The sequence below is a fragment of the Rhinatrema bivittatum genome, chromosome 1 (assembly GCF_901001135.1).
Source record: "Rhinatrema bivittatum chromosome 1, aRhiBiv1.1, whole genome shotgun sequence".
Taxonomy (NCBI): domain Eukaryota; kingdom Metazoa; phylum Chordata; class Amphibia; order Gymnophiona; family Rhinatrematidae; genus Rhinatrema; species Rhinatrema bivittatum.
Window position 1 is genome coordinate 487644109 of NC_042615.1, and position 19135 is coordinate 487663243.

The 19135-nt window shown below is 42.4% G+C and overlaps 1 protein-coding gene across 1 annotated transcript in view; it reads left to right on the forward strand.

The window, feature by feature from the left end:
• The window catches only part of LOC115094743 (transmembrane protease serine 9-like), a 175385-nt gene that overhangs the window by 759 nt on the left and 155491 nt on the right, over positions 1-19135 (forward strand). The window contains exons 2-3 of the mRNA XM_029608000.1: positions 417-1718; positions 2375-2569. Coding sequence (XP_029463860.1) covers positions 417-1718; positions 2375-2569 — 1497 coding nt within the window. The remainder of the gene's footprint in view (positions 1-416; positions 1719-2374; positions 2570-19135) is intronic.

Consider the following 19135-nt stretch of genomic DNA (forward strand, 5'->3'; position numbering starts at 1 on the left):
TTTTTACCCACGTTAAAGGGGGGGGGGGGAGGCCAATATTCAAACCACATTTTTATGCAGGTGAACATACATTTACCAGTGTAAATAGTTTCCCTATCTGTGATGCCTGTGGTTCTTGCTGAGAGCAAATAACTGGATTCATATGGAGGGCAGGATTCCAACATTGACTGAGATTTAAAACATGGCACAGTATGGCTGGGGGCTGGAGGACCTAGTTAAAGGTCACTCAGCTGATTGTGCCAATACTGGCAGCCCTCTGCAGGAATCAGCTGGTCCTCTCTGACGCTGCAGGCCATGCGCATGTGCTACTCCTCAGTTCAGGCAGCTAATCTAGTAGGAAATGAAATAATTCATCAAGATGCCTATGGAATATGTGAAAGCATTCATCTTTAACATGGTTTCCCTAATCTTTACAGACAGCAATGCACTGAGCCAGGAGAGATGTTGTAAAGAGGAGACAGATCCGGGCGCTCTTCCACCACTTCTAAAGTTTGTTAGCTGGGATCTAAGCTTTCTGTCATCAGATCCTGCTACTCGAAAAAGGCGTTCCGTATTAGCCAGTGCACCTCTAGCTGAGCAAAAACACAACAATAGAGACCAGCATCACTATAAAGCCAATTCTTACTCATCCAGGTTACGACATTTGTTCTCCTCAAGATGGCCACATGGCCATGGAAGGCCACATCAAGCTCCTGTTAGATCACCTAGGACAAGACACCATGGCCATCCTCATGCCTTAGCAAAGCCATCCGATTCAATTCAGCCTCTGGTTGTACATCCACCAGCTGGTCCAAGTCAGGCACTTCTTTTACTATCACCAGCTGGCCCAGGTCAGCCTCTGCACGTATTGCCACTGAGAATGACAGATCCACCAGAGTTGCGGAAACCTTCAAGCCAAAATCTTCCTCTCACCTCATTGCAGCCAACAAGCCAGAGTCAGTCTCTCACCTCACTACAATCCTCCAACCAAAGTGGACCACTATCCTTACTGCAGTCGTCCAGCCAAGCTCAGCCTCTCACCTCACTGCAACCCTCCAACCAAAATGGACCACTATCCTCACTGCAGTCACCCAGCCAAGGTCAACCTCTCACCTCACTGCAATCCTCCAACCAAGGTGGACCACTATCCTCACTGCAGTCACCCAGCCAAGGTCAACCTCTCACCTCACTGCAATCCTCCAACCAAAGTGGACCACTATCCTCACTGCCGTCACCCATCCAAGGTCAGCCTCTCCCCTCACTGAAATCTTCCAACCAAAGTGGACCACTATCCTCACTGCAGCTGCCCAGCCAAGGTCAGCTTCTCTCTTCACTGCACTCTTCCAACCAAAGTGGACCACTATCTTCACTGCAGCTGCCCAGCCAAGGTCAGCCTCGCCCCTCACTGAAATCTTCCAACTTAAGTGGACTACTATCCCCACTGCAGCTGCCCAGTCAAGGTCAGCCTCTCTTCTCACTGCAGCCATCCAGCCAAGGTCAGCCTCTCACCTCACTGCAATCCTCCAACGAAAGTGGACCACTATCCTCACTGCAACCATCCAGCCAAGGTCAGCTCTCACTGCAGACATCCCGCCAAGGTCAGATTCTCCTCTCGCTACAGCCATCCAGCCAAGGTCAGTTTCTCCTTTCGCTGCAGCCGTCCAGCCAAGGTCAGCTTCTCCTCTCGCTGCAGCCCTCCAACACAGACCAGCCTCTTGTGCTGAAACTTCCTGACACAGGTGAGTATCTTGCATCACAGGAGTCTCCCAGACAGAGCTGGCGACTCTTGTCATACTATCAATCCAGCCTTAATCAAACACTCACTTCACACCATTCACCCCACCGAGTCTAGACATTTGCTTGTTTCCATTCTTTTGTTACTGTTCAATCTTCTGGTCAGCCTCTCTTTTCCTTTCAGCCATATAATGGCCTTCAAACTACCTTTACTCTAAGTATTCGTTTCCAGTCCCTACCTGTTGCTCCACCTGATTCCTTCCAGATACCAGCTGAGGCCCTTCCTGACTTTTTCCAGCCCCCAATCAAGTGTTCATCCTTTTGCTGAGCACCTGTTAGCTCCTTGCCAGCCTTCACCTCTCCAACTATTAGATGATTCTATAATAGTTCCCTTCCAATCCCCAGCTCAGCTCCTACTGGTCCCTCTCCAGCCCTCAGTTAAGCCCCCACTTATTTTCACCCAGCACATGGATCAGCCCTCAAATGCTCCTCTCCTCTATAGCCTCTCCCTCAGCAACCTACTATCTCTCTCTCTCCTGATGCCTTCTGGACAGCCATCAGTCCCAGTGCAGCCCTCTGGGTCCGGCCTGCCTTTTCTACCATCCATTATTCATCAGCAAGGCCCCCCAATTCTGGAACCCATCTGGTTTATATCCTACAGGTTTGCAGCAACCATCTCCATCCTTTGTCACACCCGTACCCCCAGAAAATCGCACTTCTTCCTTCATGAATCCATCCCGCCTGGTGCGCCGGGGAGCTGTCATCCTTTCTCACTGTGGAGCCGACATGGAATGGAATGTTGGTAGCCAAGCTTTCCGTCTCTCCAAATTCTCCATACAGCGGAAGAGTTACCAAGGTGAGAGGGGAGGAAGGGTGTACTACTTCTTTTTTCCTTTTCTGATCATTGTGACAGGATGAAAAAAAATAATAATAAAATTGCTTTTCCCTTTAAACATCTGAAACTGTGATACTGCCATTGTGTGGGCCTTCCCCTCTGAAATCAGCACAAGCCACAAAGGCAGGTGCCTGGCTCCAGAATAAAACCCAGACACCCTGCTGAGCAGTGCACAGTGCTAATCTAGAAACCTGAAGAGCAGACCGCTGAGTTGGGAATGGAACTAAGGTCTCCTAATAAGCTGTTGAAAGCACTATGGGGGTTGCACGTGGTCCTACTTGTGCATCTGAGATCTGGGTTTTGTTCTAGAGCAGGGCTTCCCAAACCTGTCCTGGGGACCCCCACAGCCGGTTGGATTTTCAGGACATCCACAATAAATATGCATGAGATACATTTGCTTACTGGTATCTGCTCCTTTGAGATCTGCAGGGTACTTCCTAGAGATATGAATTGCATACTGGTATGCAAATGTATCTCATACATATTCATTGTTGAAATCCTGAAAATCCGACTGGCTGTGGGGTCCCCAGGACAGGTTTGGGAAGCCCTGTTCTAGAGACTTCCTTTTTTTTTTTTTTTTTTGAATAACATTTTTATTGGCAAATCCAAGTATCGTGAAAGCTACTTTCATTTTATCATCCAGAATGCTCTGTTGATGGGTATCTCGTCCAGGCAGCACCTTCTGTGGTGGTTGGGAGGAGGGGAAAGATGATAAAAGGGGTTGGTTTAAGGAGCAGAGCAACTTTGCTTTGCTCTGCTCACTTGGTTCCAACCTCCCCTCCTGTTCCCTGCAAGGGACAGGAAGGGGGAGGGGCTGGATTAGGGAGCAGAGTAGCTCTTCTGTGTGCTTCATCTATTCCAGCTTCATCCCATCCCCCTCCTGTTTCCTGCATGCTGCAGCCTGTGAAGGGAGGGGCTGGTGATGGAAGCAGAGGGCTGTCACATAACTGACATATTTGGTTAACTGATACCCCGTATTCCTCATGGATATCAGATAATAGAGCTTTTATTGTATTTTCAGTTATACAAATAACAGGTTTGTAGTTAAAAGGTCTAGGGGACACTCCATAAAACTGATATGTAACAAATTTAAAACAAACTGGAGGAAGTTTTGTTTTGTTTTGTTTTTTCCATTAAACTCACAATCAAGCTGTGGAATTTGTTGCCGAAAGATCTGGTCAAGGTATCTAGTACAGCTGAGTTTAAAAGGGGTTTGATTATGTTCTTGGAAGAAAAGCCCATAAACAATTATTAGTGAAGCAGACTTGGGAAAGCAACAGCTTATCCCTGGGAATGATCAACAAGAATTGTATCTGCTCCTTGAGATCTGCAGGGTACTTCCTAGAGATATGAATTGGCCACTGCCAGAGACAGGATGCTGGGCTAAATGGACCACTGGTCTGAGCCAAGATGTCATGTTGTATCTTCAGCTAATATTTACAACTGTAAGCAGTACGTTTAATCTGATGGTGTGCTCATATATTTAATAAACGTCAACAACCAACCATCAAGGAAACTCCCCGATACATGGTAATGTGCGGTTGCTATATGTGAAGGGACACTTTGTGATCTCCTCATTTAATAGCTGCCGACTTTATTCTTTAAATGGTTGTATTTTACTATTTTTTTATTGATGCAATCCTTTATTTTATATTCCACAATGAACCGTGTTTGTAGCTTTTCAATTCAGTAAGAGTCCTCCCCCTGGCGGTCAATTCTACTTTTTTAGCGTTCCCACTCTTTTAAATGGAAGCTTATCGGTTCTACCCGAACTCCTGTTCTTCTCTTAAGTCAAAGCCGCCTGCCCATAAAGGATTGCATCAATAAAAAATTAAAAAATAGTAAAATACAACCATTTAAAGAATAAAGTCGGCAGCTATTAAATGAGGAGATCACAGAGTGTCCCTTCACATATAGCAACCGCACATTACCACGTATTGGGGAGTTTCCTTGATGGTTGGTTGTTGATGTTTATAACAGAAGGAAATAGAGGTTAAGTTGGTGATTGGCATATATTTAATAAAGCAAATTGAGTTGCCTGAATTTTTCATTTTGTCGACAACAAAAACGTATTCATTCCCATTTATTCTCTGTGCCTGGGATCTACTCCTATATAGTTGGTTAAATTGTATGTTGCAATTAATTTCTAAGTGAATCCTGAGGGAATACTGAAAGAAAAAGCTACCTTTTCTGGTGAGTGAACTGGATCTGTGAGTATTGCTTTTCTGGGAAATGTTTGTGATCTAAAGCTTGGGAGAGAAGAGAGACTGAGAGATAAATTGGTCATTCCTGTATTTTTCAATCCTTACAATTGAAAACTAGGAAGTTGTCTCTTTCTTTTGGGCTTCAGAATTTAAAAAGTAGATGCACAGAGCTCCTGGCTGTCAGAGGATGAGTCTGATCTTTGGAGACTAGTGAGGCAGACCTGGAGGAGCTGAGGCACACAGAGCTATATAGAGGAGACTGGGGATGCAGTAAAGTGGTCCTACTTCCAGTCTGGCAGCTTCATGCTACCTTGTAAAAGCAAAGCCACCTGGAAAGAGAGGATCGTTCTGTTATGGCATAAAATGATCCTGTAACAGCCAGGACTTGCATTCCAGATGATGCAGAATCCTCTTGACCTGAGGATGGATCTCCAGGGATGTGTGCTCAGGATGGAAAGTTTAGGACGGCCGTTGTAGTTGGTGATTCAATCATTAGGAATATAGAAAGTTGGGTGGCTAGTGGGCATGAGGATTTCTTGGTACATTGCCTGCCTGGTGCAAGGGTGGCAGACCCTCACATGTCACCCAAATAGGATTTTAGTGCTGGGGAAGAGCCAGCTGGCATGGTACATGTGGGCATCAACAACTTCGCAAGGTGCAGGAAAGAGGTTCTGGAAGCCAAATTTAGGCTTTTAGGTAGAAATTGGTATGGTAACCCCCTGGGGATAACTACTAGATGACCCTAGTTTAGGACATAGGTTAGGAAATTAGGAGAAGAACATGCCATTTCACAACAGCTTCTCCCTCGAGGCTACTGGAATGGGAAGTTCCTGTATGCATAACAGCAGGTGGGGAGAGACAACTCTGTGGCAGTTTGATATGTTTTTGAAGGAGTAGGATCTGTTACATTTTTTGTAATCCTCTGTTCCTATTTCTAGGTCTTATGGCCAGAGACATAGTAAAGGGGAATGCCTTTCCAGTACACAGGCAATCTAGTAGGGTCAGGGCCTGTGCAAGAATATTTGGCACTCTAGGTGAATCTTTGGTCATGCACCCCCCCTCTCCAACTTACCTCCAGCACAACACTTTCTCCTTTGGTGGCAGCAGCTCCAGTACTGCACTGCCGCCTTTAGTGGTATTAGCTCTGCCACAGCACCCCTTTGGGCCTCATGGGGGCAGGGTTTGGCCACCCTCAAAATTTCGGCACTGTAGGTGACTGCCTAGTTTGCCTATTGGAGGCACCAGCCTTGGGTATAGTTGCCTCAGATTTAGTTAAGAGATTTTGAGGACTTCTGGTATGCATGATGCCTGAATGGACATGGGGGAAGGAGCATACACAGAATCTCCCAAATTTAGCTTTTTACTTGCAAAATACAATCTGGTGAACAAACGTTTTCAATGAATGTTAGTTACTCTTGACAAGATTAGTGTAGTCTGATTTGCTACTTTATTTCTTTTAAACTCGGGCATGACCACCAAGATCCCGTGATGTGTACATAAAAAGACTAAAGGACACGGGAAAATGGTGGCCATGGAGGAAGAGGAAAAAGTTGTGGTGGTTTCTGAAGAGGTGCTACAACATATTTCTAAAAGTGTTTCAGCCACTCTAGATGTTTGTTTGAATAAACTACAATCTGCTATGGATGAGATTGGAGAGGGATTTGAAGTCCATGCAAAGAAAATCGAAGAAGCTGAGCAATGCATAGCAGTCCAGGAAGAGAGAACGAATAGAGCAACTGAATAAATTTTGGCTCTGCAAAAGGCAAACACAGAGTTGCGTGAGAGAATTAAAGATCAAGAGAAGTGGGACGTCGCAACAATATATGAATCGTTGGCCTGTTGGAGTTGATAAAAGTTCACGAGCTGAGAGGATTATTTGAAAGATGGCTGCCGGAGAAGTTGGATCTGGATGTCATAACAGAACCAGTCAGGTATGAAAGGATTTTAGTGAGCCAAGGCAATGATAGCAGGCCAAAATCATTAGAAATTGGGAAGATAAAACCTGTTTATTATGAGCATATTGAAAAGCGCAAAAAGTGTAATACCAAGGTCTAACTTTACTAATGTTCAATAATTATTCAGCCCGAGTTGCAGCACAGAGGAAAGAAATGATGTGCTTGGAACTGTATCACCAGTGAGTGAAGGTTGCCCTGCTCTTTCCCACTAAGATTAGAGTACAACATGATGGCTATGTTATACTTCTTGTTTCAGAAAAACAAAGCAAAAATCTTTTTTGAAAAGTTGTGTAGGAGGGGGAGTAGGAGAACTGATGTTATGGACTACGCATGATGAATTAAGAGTTAAAAATTATCTTAACTTTTGACCAGCAATAATGCTTTGTCTTTTAACTAAAGTGTTGCAAATTGATAAATTCTTTGAGTAGCCTTTTATTGCATTCATTTTTATGTTTTAACTTGGGGGTGAGCAATATTTTCGAGCTGGGCCCCCTTCCATTCATGTAATTGATTGGGGCCCCCGAAAATGGGTTACTTCATATATATATATATATATGCACATATACATATAAACACACACACACACACATTTAAAGGGTATCCACACTGCCAGCTAGTGGCTCAAAGACCCCATTTTGTTTCTGTTCAAGTTGCTGAAAGGAGTAAGCTCACACATACAAATATGGGCAGAGAGAGTCAGACACCCCATACCCAGACAGAAAGACACAGAGAAAAATAGATACTTCATACCCTGACACCCCATACCCAGACCAACTGAGAGAAAATGACACCCACAGAGACAAAGACAGACACAGAGATCCTACAGATATCCAGAGACCCAGACACCCCCACCCTACATTCGATACTTCACATCAGACAGAAAAACAGACAGAGGCATAGACCACACACACAGATTGGTAGCAGATCAATACTTTCTGAAGTCATACCCTACCAGACTGGATATAAATATATTTATGAAAACAGAGACTATGCCATGAAAGGAGCCTAAGACTTCAAGGGCTTCAAGATTAATCAAGAAAGTGCATTCTCATCTGTAACAAGATGTGCCTACTAGCTTGCAGTAATAACCAAAATCAAGCCTTGAGGCATATTTGTGTAAACAAACCCTTGACGTACTGCCTTCTTTGTGTAGAAATAGTATTCAAATCTTGCTGAATGTAATAGATTTCAGAATGCCCATTGAGAGCTTGCTCAAAGTATGGCCTTCTCCTTGTAATATTATTGCAGAATGAAGATAGCAGCATTGTACTCAAATGGAGTCCTGTCCACTTTTTGGGGGGTTAGTTGAGAAGGAATAAGGCTTCCACAGACCACAGCACACCAAACAAACATAGAGGTACACACTCCAAACTCAGACACAGAGGCAGCACACCACAATGGTAAAGACTGGAAACTAAAAAAAAAAAAAAAATTAGGGGCCAGTCGACATTTTTTTTAGAAGCTGGGAAAAACTCCATCCCATCCTGCCCAACTTTTTTTTTTTGTTGCTTTCTTACTGTCTTCACTAAATGTTTTGTATTTTTCTTGGTTTATTCATCTTTTATATTTTCTCATGTTTTGATTTGCTTATTTAACGTTTTAATTTATTTTTTACACTTTGTACCTTTATTCTCCCTTCCCCGCCATTCTCTCTGGCCTCTTTGTCATTCCCCTCCCCTCATCACTTCTCCTTGGCAGGCAGCAGCTATGATCTCTCTCTCTCTCGTGGGTAGGGACCCAGTGGCAGTAGCAACTTCTCCTGTGCTGAGAAGCCTGAGGGTGGCAGCTCTTCCTGGATTGTGGAACACTGCAGTGACTCCTGCACGTACAGTCCTGCTGTAGTTCTTCCCACCCAGCCCATCACAGCAGAAATAGCTCTTCTCTCTCCAGCTCATCGCGACACATAGCTAAGCCATGGCATGCTTGCTATTGTTACTACATTCTTGCAGCTCCCTCCCTTCTGAGTTTTCAGTGCCTCCATGGCACTGAGGCTTTACAGCATAGTTATTTCTCTTCCCTGATTGAGTAGCCAGAGTTCCCCCCTTCATGATTGTTCATGACCCCCCCCCCCCCCACTGCAATTTCTTTGCTCCTGTTTAACTGTTGGCATCAAAATATGGTGGCTTGTCTGCACGATCAAGGATGCATTCTGCCTCGTGCTCGCTTTGACATTGTCCCGTCAAGCACAGGGTGTGTAAGACATAGTAAGGCCCCCATCCCCTTTTTATGGCACTGTTGTTGTGATGAGGTCTATGAACCTCTGTGGAATAGTTCTTAGGCTTAACAGAGATGAAGTATACAGTTTTGGTGGAACAGATATTGAATCTCTATGGCGAAATTTATTTATTTATTTATTTATTTTGCAGAACTGGGCACATTTTGCAATAATACCTGTGGTGTTGGAGCATGTTTGAGTCTGGGAACTTGTTTCACATGTTTGTGGCCTTCTTCCACATATTTTAAGTGGTCGGCATGGAAAGCCTTGTTTAATTAGCTGTTCACTGCTTCTGAGTTTACTTAATATTAATGTTGTTCACTCAAAGTGATGAATATAAAAACATCTGGAGATTTGAAATTAAAGGGCCACTGATGACACCAGAAGCGCCATGTGCTGGTGTGGCTTGCACCCTTGGCACATGCTCAAAGGAGCACAATGAAGGCGCTCACCCCTTTATGCACCCTTTCATGCGCACTGCATTCATTGATTATACGTGCCATTTTCTATGATCCTGTCTGCTCATGAAGCCTGTTGCATCTTTCAATTGTGATTCCTCCATTCCCAATTTTATGGGGAAAGGAAGGTATAGCTCTCTTTCTAGTCATATGTGCTGTTGGCCCCATGTTAGCGATTGGTGACTTGTTTCCTTAAGGATGCACTCTTTGTTGGGTGCAGCGCTTCCATTAGGCAAACTAGACAGTCGCTTAGAGCGCTAACCATTAGGGGATTGCAAAATGCAGCTGTGTGGGGCCACAAGCAGAGCCCATCTAGTTCATAGCTGAGATTTGGAGATATGCCCAGGGGGCCGTAAGCAGAGTCCATATCGCCCGCGGGAGAAGACTGAGAGAGGCCTAGGAGAGTGGCGGAAAGAGCCCATCCTGCCAAAACAGAAAACTGAGAGAGGCCTGGGAGAGCTGTGTGTGGAGCCCATCCCACGTGCTTGCGGTTGAAGATTAAAAGACAGGGCAGTGGATGGAGCTCATACCGTCTGCAGCAGAAAGTAGGCCTTGGAACAGCAGTCAAAAGGGAGAAAGAAGCTGTAGAAAGCTGAGGGCAGAGGCCATACCACCTGCAGAAAGAATAATGTAAGGCTCAAAATGAGCCTGTGAGCCTATGTGAGTGAGAGAGATTGGAAACGTGTGTGTGTATATATATGTGAGGATGTCTCTGTGTGTGTGAGAAGGAGTGAGGGTGACTTTGTGTGTATGAGAGAGGGGAGAGATTGGAAGCCTGTGTGAAAGAGTGAATGAGCATATGTTCGAGTGAAAGAGGGAGCCTGTGTGTGCATGTGCAGTCAAAAGACAGATTGTCTATGTGTGGGGGTGAGAGATACAGAGGGAGCTTATATGAGGGTGTGTATATGAGAGGGATTGGGTGTGTATGAGGGTGTGAAGGTGTTTGTGTGTGAGTGGGGAAAGAGAGAGAGAAGGAGGGAGCCTGGGTGAGAGTGTGTGAATGAGTCTGTGAGAAAGAGCCTTGCCTGAGTGTATGTGAGGGAGAGAGCATCTGTATGTGTTGGGGGGGAGAGCCTGTATGTTTGTGTGTTAGAGAGAATGAACATGTATTTGTATGCATGAGAGAGAAAGAAGAAAGTTTGTGCTCAACAGCTCCCATTCCCCACCCCATCAGCTAAGCCATAACAATCTCAAGGCACCTGGAAATCAAAAGTTCCCAGGTATGGAGAGTGGTTGATTTTCGACTCTTGTTAGTTTTAATCATCTGGGTGTTATTTGATGTCTGCTGTTTTTCAATATTTTTTGGAGAGTTTTTGTTTTAATTTTTACGAGTTTTTAATTATTGGATATCATTCTATTTTTCAACTATTTTGGAATGTTGTTTTGTAGTAAGGTTTTACAATTATTGTTTTATATTTCATGACTTTATTTGATATTTTATGAAGAATGGTAGTGTTTCTGTTTTTCCATTGTTGCACCTCATACAGAGTCTAGTGTTGGAGTTTCCAGTTCAGTTTTTGTCTGCACATTTTTAATTTTTACTTTATGGCCTCTTTACTCTGTATTTATTTATTTTTATTTATTTCTAAACTTATATCCTGCCTATAATGTCATGCTAGGTGGGGAACAAAAAATGTAAATCAACATAACATAATAATGTGGTGAGGGTTTACCTGTGTTCTGCATGTGTGATTGAATATGAGGTATTCTGCTAGTGTGTAGTTTCTGTGTAGGGTTCTATAGCAGCTAGGTTTATTCTATTTTTTAATAGGATGTGTATTGGTGTTTTAGGACCTGATGTAATCTTTACATTGTTGCCTTTTCATAGATAGGGTTGTTACTGTTTAAGTGCTGGCAGTTAGTGTTGTTTTGATATGGGAGGTTTACTATATTATAATTGTAATTCATTTTACTTATTGCTTTGAGGGCCAAACCTACATCTAGTACACATTACAATAGGCCTGTTACCATATGAGATCCAAGTGACTTTTTTGCCTTAAAGGGTTTTCTAGTTGACATACAATATGTATTTTTACATGCACTGCTCTGATTTTTATTTCAGAAAACTGTACTTTGAATGTCCTTTTTTTTCCCCTGCAAAATCTATTATAAATGCATAACTTTTACTTGTGAGATGGGCTGGTGGAGGAGGGAGGCTTGGGGGGAGGGGGGACACAAGGCTGAAAGTTCTTCTAAGGCACCTAATGCCCTTGCACCAGCCCTGCACTTTGTCCAACCCTTATTCAAATTGTAAACTTATAATATACTACTTAATGCTCAATCAGTCTCTAAAAAATGTCATGTAATTTTTGACCTCTTCACTGATAGATGGCTAGAATGCCTTTGTATGACAGAATCATGGCTAACTAAAGATGAATCAGTGAGGATAAACCAGCTTTGTTCAACTGAGTATATGGTAATTTCACAACTATGCCCTAATAGAAGTGGTGGAGGCCTGCTGGTTAATTTTAAATGTATATTTAATTTTAAATCTGTAAGAATCTGACTCCTCCATATGAAGTTTTGCTGTTAGTATCACCTATTGTCAATATTTGTCTTTTTTATTCTCGATCTGGCCGCATTTGTAATATTACTCTCCTGTTATTGATTTTCTCTCTGTCATGGAAATTGACTATAGTTCAGATATTGTTTTGGGAGATTTTAATTTACATATGGATGAATGTCCTCTCTCATCTACGGGTGAGGTATTCCTGGAGATTATGCTTGCATTAAGATGGGATCTCATAGTGGAGAGGCCTAGGCACAAGCATGGGCATGCCCTCAATTTGATATTTGTGCTCTAATTTCTAATGTAACCTTTCGGGCTATTAATTAGAGAAGACCATGGTTGGTCCATGTTTTACTTTTCTGACAGCTATTAATTACTGATGTGAGGACTATGTCACCCACTTTTAAAGTGCATAGCTGCATTGATCCATCATTGCTGCATGAGCAGATATTCCCAGATTGGCACTTTTCGATCCATCAGATTCTGCAGAAGCTGTTGATGCATTTATAGACATCTTAAGCCAGTGCTTTTGATGAGTTGGTGTCCATGAAGTCTGTTCAGCCATGGTGCACTCACTTTGCCCCTTTGACTCACCTCTGCTTTAAGAGAACTCAAACGTGCGTTGCGTAGGTTAAGAGCACTATTGGCAGTAGATTAAATCAAATGAGAATTTTGAGAAATGCTTTGCCTATTTAACTAAGATATAGGATTGATGTGGTAAAGAAAAGTATTTACTCTGCCAGGATCTCTGTGACTGGCATTAGCCATGTGAGCTATTCTAACTAGTTAAGCTGACCTCTCAACTTGCTGAGAACAAGGGAAAAGCCATCACACATGATTTGGAAACTTGAGTCTTTTGTCTTGTTTTTCAAAGACAAATTCTCTAAAATTCATAGTAGGTTTCAGGGATATAGTCCTCCTACAGGAACTTATGCTAATGTACTTATTTCAGTATGGGACTTTTTTTCTGTTATCAATAATGAAATTGTAAAGATTCTGGCTAAGTTAAATCTATCAACTTGTCCATTTAATGTCCTCCCACTTTAATAAAGATCTTGCAGGAAGACTTGAGTGTTCCCTTGGCAAAAAGATGTTAACTTGTCTCTTAATGAGGGTTTTGGGCCCCCGTCTTTGAAGAGTGCTTCATTTCTACTCTTATTAAAGAAGTCAGCCCTAGATCCATCACCTTAGAGTAATTATAGACCTAGCTGTACAATACTATTCCTTGCTAAGTTTCTTGAGAGAGCAGTTTTAAATTAGCTTGGTTATTTTCTGGAGCAGCATAATATTCTGGACCAATTTCAGTCTGATTTCAGAAAATTATCCAGTTGGAAACCTTATTGTCCAGTATTGGATACCATCAGATGTGGGTTTGTTATGTGATGGTGGTACTTGATATTTTTGCTGCTTTTGATAAACTTAATCACTCCATCTTACTGAGTTGCCTTGCAGAGATTGGAATCTCGGGTATGGTCCATAGGTGGTTTTCATTTTATCCATCTGGGTTTATGCAACAGATAAATGCAGCCATGACATCAAGATGGCTCAGTGTGACAACTGGGGTCCCCTAAGGTTCAGCACTGTCTGCTCTCTTATTTAACATCTATATGATCCCTTTGTGCAAGCTGTCAGCTGGTTTGGGCATTAATTAGAAGTTATTTGCTGATGATATCCAGTTTTTTTTGCTCAAACCATCTTTGTGGTCTGGAACCACAAAGATGCTTCCATTAAATCTTGGCTAACTCATATAATCATCTTGCTATCAACTTTTTGTCAAGACTGAAATAATGATTTTGAGTAGGTTTTCATCAGGTGATGCTCCATCTTTCTTTAAATTTAAAGATCTTGAAATTAAGGTGTCTACATCTTCAGAATCTTAGTATTATTTTGGATTTCGATCTTTCCACAAGGCCTCAGATTAGATTCCTAATTATGACTTTGTTCTGGGTCCATATTGAGAGGCTAGGATCACTTGTCTTATACTTGTCTGACAGGGGCTTGCACCAATAATTGACAAGACTTACCTTAATACTCTTTTTTTTTTTTTCCTCTCTCTCTTGCTCCACACCACACCACAATCTTGGTGCCAGGTAAAAGTGATAGCAGATTCATTATGAGTTTATAGGAATAATTAGACAGAGAGAATTGCTACAGTTATCACTAAATGGTTGATTGCAATAATAGTAACTACTACAGAGAATACCTAAATATACATATAAAGATACAGAGTTTACATTCCTAATTGCCTTTGAAAACAGGGGCTCAAGAGATCTGTCTGTCCTGCCATCTCTGAAAGTCTGAGGTCAGTATGGACTGCTTCCCTTGTAGTTTTATATGTGTGCCTGCTTTCCTGCCTGGGTGTTTATAGCTCCCAGAATTCTTGTTTATATGTTTCTTTTACTTATCTGAGTTTATCTATTAGGGGATCAGGTCGGTGGCCTTTGTATTATTCGTGTAAATATTAGCAAATGGCTGCAGGGCCAGGAGAGTGACCTTTTCATTGTTTCAAAAAGGTGGTAACCTCTTTATTATCCCTGCAAACCATAATAAGGACCTTAGTGCTGCTTTGATGTTCACCTTCAAGCTTAGGAACTCTCAAATTCTTATCTGATAGTTTGCAGGGTTTTAGTACTTAAGCATAGCAATAGTAGGGACAACTCTAATCAGCATATGTATGTATGTATGAGAAATTGCCCTTCTTTTGCAAATATTAGCAAAAAGGCCTATTAAACTTTAAAGCAATTATTTGGAGGATATACAGGCAGAAAGTAATTGTGTGGGAGATTAGATGTCTGGGATAGTTCTCAACATCCCTCCACATTTGTAAATTAAGTAAACCCGAGTTGGCCAGGCCCAGAATCAATTTTCTATATGTCACTGTGCATTTTGTCTGTGTGTGGCTCTGAATTCATCAGTAGTTAGGAATAATCCCATATTAGATCTCTTTTGCAAAATTATGGATACTTCATAGGTTGACGCCATTGCTCACCATTCATGGCTTCTGTTCTGCACTGCTGGCCCTAATTTTAATTGGGATAGAGCTTACTGGCCTCCTAGCCAATGCAGTATGGGCATGGCAGATTGTGCAGAATTCTGCCTTGAGGTTCTTAACAGGATTAGTAGTCGCACTCCTATAACTCCAGATCTTCAGTCCCTGCATTGGCTATGAGTAGTTTGGCGCGTTAAATACAAAATCATGATGCTGGTGCACAAGTTACTAAACAATAATGTTGCTCCTTGGTTCAATGTTGTTTTAAGAATTTATATTAGATCCCACTCTCTGCATTCTGCTAATATGCTGCTATTAAAAGACCCTTTGTTGTGATTGGTTCATTTCGTGGAGGCATGGCATTACGCATTCTCTGTTGTGAGATTATCACTTTAGAATCTATAACAATGATGTTCACCACCACATTTAGAAAAGCTGTAAAGACTCTCTACTTTAAAGAGGCTTTTGGGGAAGCTGCCACTCTGTAGCTTACAGCTGATACAATTTTTTAGTCATCTCCTTATAGTAATTTTTACATCTTTAAGGGAGGGCTGTATTTATTTTCTAGCCTATGGGCAGAGTTATGAACAATGAAATCTGGCTTGGCATGCAATCTTTATTTGTTTATTTGTTTTTAGTTTTATTGTTTTTTTTATTGTTTTTTGCTTTATTTGTTTTTAGTTTTAAAATTATTTTATCTATTTTTATTATGTATGTATGACTGTTATATGCTTTGCATTTTAGATATATGTGGACTGTACATTTTTTAAAGAAATATTTTATTTATTTATTTAGAAGCATTTCTATGCTGCACATGCCACAGATTGAAGTGGCGTGGAAAACAATGTACAAAATCAATTAAAATGCATAAAATCACAAATTTATAATTGAACAAACCTTGACATACTATACGACCAGTGTCAGAATAACTGTTACCAACTTAAATATTAGCAACCTCTGTATATCTATTAGACTAATTTCCCAGAAAATCAGACCATTACTCTTTGAGCTTAATTCCTTAATCTTGAAGGCTGCTTTAAATAGCCGAAAATGGAGCGGCCTCGGGGGGAACTTTCCTTCCACCTCCCCTCGCCTTCCCCTCCCCTCCCTTCCCCAACCTAACCGACCCCCCCCCCAGCCCTATCTAAACCCCCCCCCCACACACCTTTGTTGGCAGATTTACGCCTGCCGAAAGAATTGGAGCATGGCTCAACATAATGTCCACTTTTAAAATTAGCTCCAGGGGTGATTTTGGAAATTGCAAACTGGTGAGCTAGACGGCAGCATTGGACAAAATGATAGAGGCTGTTCTAAAGAACAAAATTTCTGACCATCTGGATAAAGACACACTAAAGAGGCAGAGCCAACATAGATTTAGCAAAGGGAAGTCTTGCCTTACAAATCTGTTAGTTTTTGTTTTTTTTAAAGTTAACAAAGTTCCTCATGAGAGGCTTCTAGGAAAAGTAAAAGTCATGGGATAGGTGGCGATGTCCTTTCGTGGATTACAAACTGGCTAAAAGACAGGAAACAGAGACTAGGATTAAATGGGCAATTTTCTCAGTGGAAGGGAGTGGACAGTGGAGTGCCTCAGGGATCTGTACTGGGACCCTTACTTTTCAATATATTTATAAATGATCTGGAAAGAAATATGACGAGTGAGATAATCAAATTTGCAGATGATTCAAAATTATTCAGAGTAGTTAAATCACAAGCAGATTGTGATAAATTGCAGGAAGACCTTCTGAGACTGGAAAATTGGGCATCCAAATGGCAGATGAAATTTAATGTGGATAAGTGCAAGGTGATGCATATAGGGAAAAATAACCCATGCTATAATTACACAATGTTGGGTTCCATATTAGGTGCTATAACCCAAGAAAGAGATCTAGGTGTCATAGTGGATAACACATTGAAATAGTCGGTACAGTGTGCTGCGGCAGTCAAAAAAGCAAACAGAATGTTGGGAATTATTAGAAAGGGAATGGTGAATAAAACGGAAAATGTCATAATGCCTCTGTATCGCTCCATGGTGAGACCACACCTTGAATACTGTGTACAATTCTGGTCGCCACATCTCAAAAAAGATATAGTTGCACTGGAGAAGGTACAGAGAAGGGCGACCAAAATGATAAAGGGGATGGAACAGCTCCCCTATGAGGAAAGACTAAAGAGGTTAGGACTTTTCAGCTTGGAGAAGACACGGCTGAGGGGGGATATGATAGAGATGTTTAAAATCATGAGTGCAGCAAAATAGTTAAACATAAAGGAGTGGATTTTAAAAGGGTTACACGCGTATGTTACGTGCGTAACCCCGAAAACCCCGCTATTGCGCGCGCCGAGCCTATTTTGCATAGGCCCGGCGATGCGCGCAAGCCCCGGGACATATGTAAGTCCTGGGGCTTGAAAAAATGGGCTGGGCATGGGCGGGGCTGACAGGGGGCGGGGAATGGGCGTGGCCAGAGGCCTCTCCACTGCTGCTGGACCCGGGGATCCCGTGCCGGCAGTCGGCCAGCACGCGCAATCTACGCCTGCCCAGAGGCAGGCGTAAATAAAAAAAAATAAAGGTAGGGGGGATTTAGGTAGGGCTGGGGGGCGGGTTAGATAGGGGAAGGGAGGAGAAGGTGGGGGGGGCCGAAGGAAAGTTCCCTCCAAGGCCGCTCCGATTTTGGAGCGGCTTTGGAGGGAATGGGTTAAGCCATCGGGGCTCCCCTAGGGCTCGGTTTGTGCAAGGTGCACAAGTGTGCACCCCCTTGCGCATGCCGAACCCGAATTTTATAACATGCGTGTGGCTGCGCGCGCATGTTATAAAATCGGGCGTAGATGTGTGCGCCGGGTTGTGGATTTTAACAAATTGAAAAAAAAAACAAAAAGAATATGACATGGGCAGACTGACTTTGCTCAATAGGGCTGTGCTGGAGGGCTCACAGCACTCTCCCCTAGCCTGGGATGGGTGGGCAATGACCCTTATTGCCTTGGGAGCCCAGATCACTGTCAGTCCGCACCTATGACATGTACAAAAGTTTGGACACCCTTCCAGTTAATTCATTACTACTTTGTAAAAAAAGGTTGTTAAGCCCTAAAACATTGATTTACTCATTAAGCCTTCAATTAGGTAAAGACAGTTCCATAATTTAACAAATACTCTCACTCTGATTGTTTATTTACTTTTAACAACCATGTGCTCCTTTAAGCAGTGGTCTTGTACGCAAGCCCTCAGGGGACCTCCCCCCACCCATCTTGAGCCCCTCTCTAGAAGGGTTATAATGAAGAGGAAACTATAGTGGAGTCATGTAAGGTTTATTATTGAAATTCACCACACTCAGGGGTAGATTTAAAAAAAACTGCGCCCGCGCGTACTTTTGTTCGCGCGACCGGTGCAAACAAAAGTACGCCGGATTTTAATAGATATGGCTACACGCGTATCTTTTAAAATCAGGGGTCGGCGCGGGAAAGGCTGCGCAAAATTGGCAACCTGCGCGCGCCGAGCCGCGCAGCCTGCCTCCGTTCCCTCCGAAAAACTCAGACAGCCCATAAGAATGTCACAATCATCTGCAGTGATTATTTATTTATTTCGAGGCTTTTATATACCGAAGTATAGCGGACTGCCTTCATTCCGGTTTACATGAGAACAACTTAATACAATTTAAACACATTGGAACAGCTTATTATAATAAGAACGGTTTTCGAGTCATAGGTTTAAAAAAAGAGCAACAAATTACGTACTGGAAACGAACATTTTTTCAACATACGAGGATTAATAACAAGGGCTTCAACTGCCATCATAGGAAAAATCTTTTCGTATAAAATAAAATCCCTAAAGTCCAACTTTTATAGGTCAAAAAAAGTTTTATGCATCCAATGCTTACAGATAGCTGCAGTCTTTACTATTGCTCCAACCAGACTTTATGCAACAAGTGCAGTACTTATCTACAAAGAAGCTAGACTGAAGTGGCCACATTTCTCTATCATCAAGCTGCTTTTCAGCTTCCTTTTAAAAATTACAATGCTGCATGATTGATCATGTTCCTCCATATCCTCGTGGTGGGGATCGAGATCATCGGCTAATCCGGCGAGATCAATATTGTATATATCTATCGTCTTCAATCGATGTACCCTAAGGGCCTTAATAAAACCATTGAATGGAACTTATTTTTATAGTGCAAATTTTTTTGAATGAGGACCTACCTGTTAGTTGCA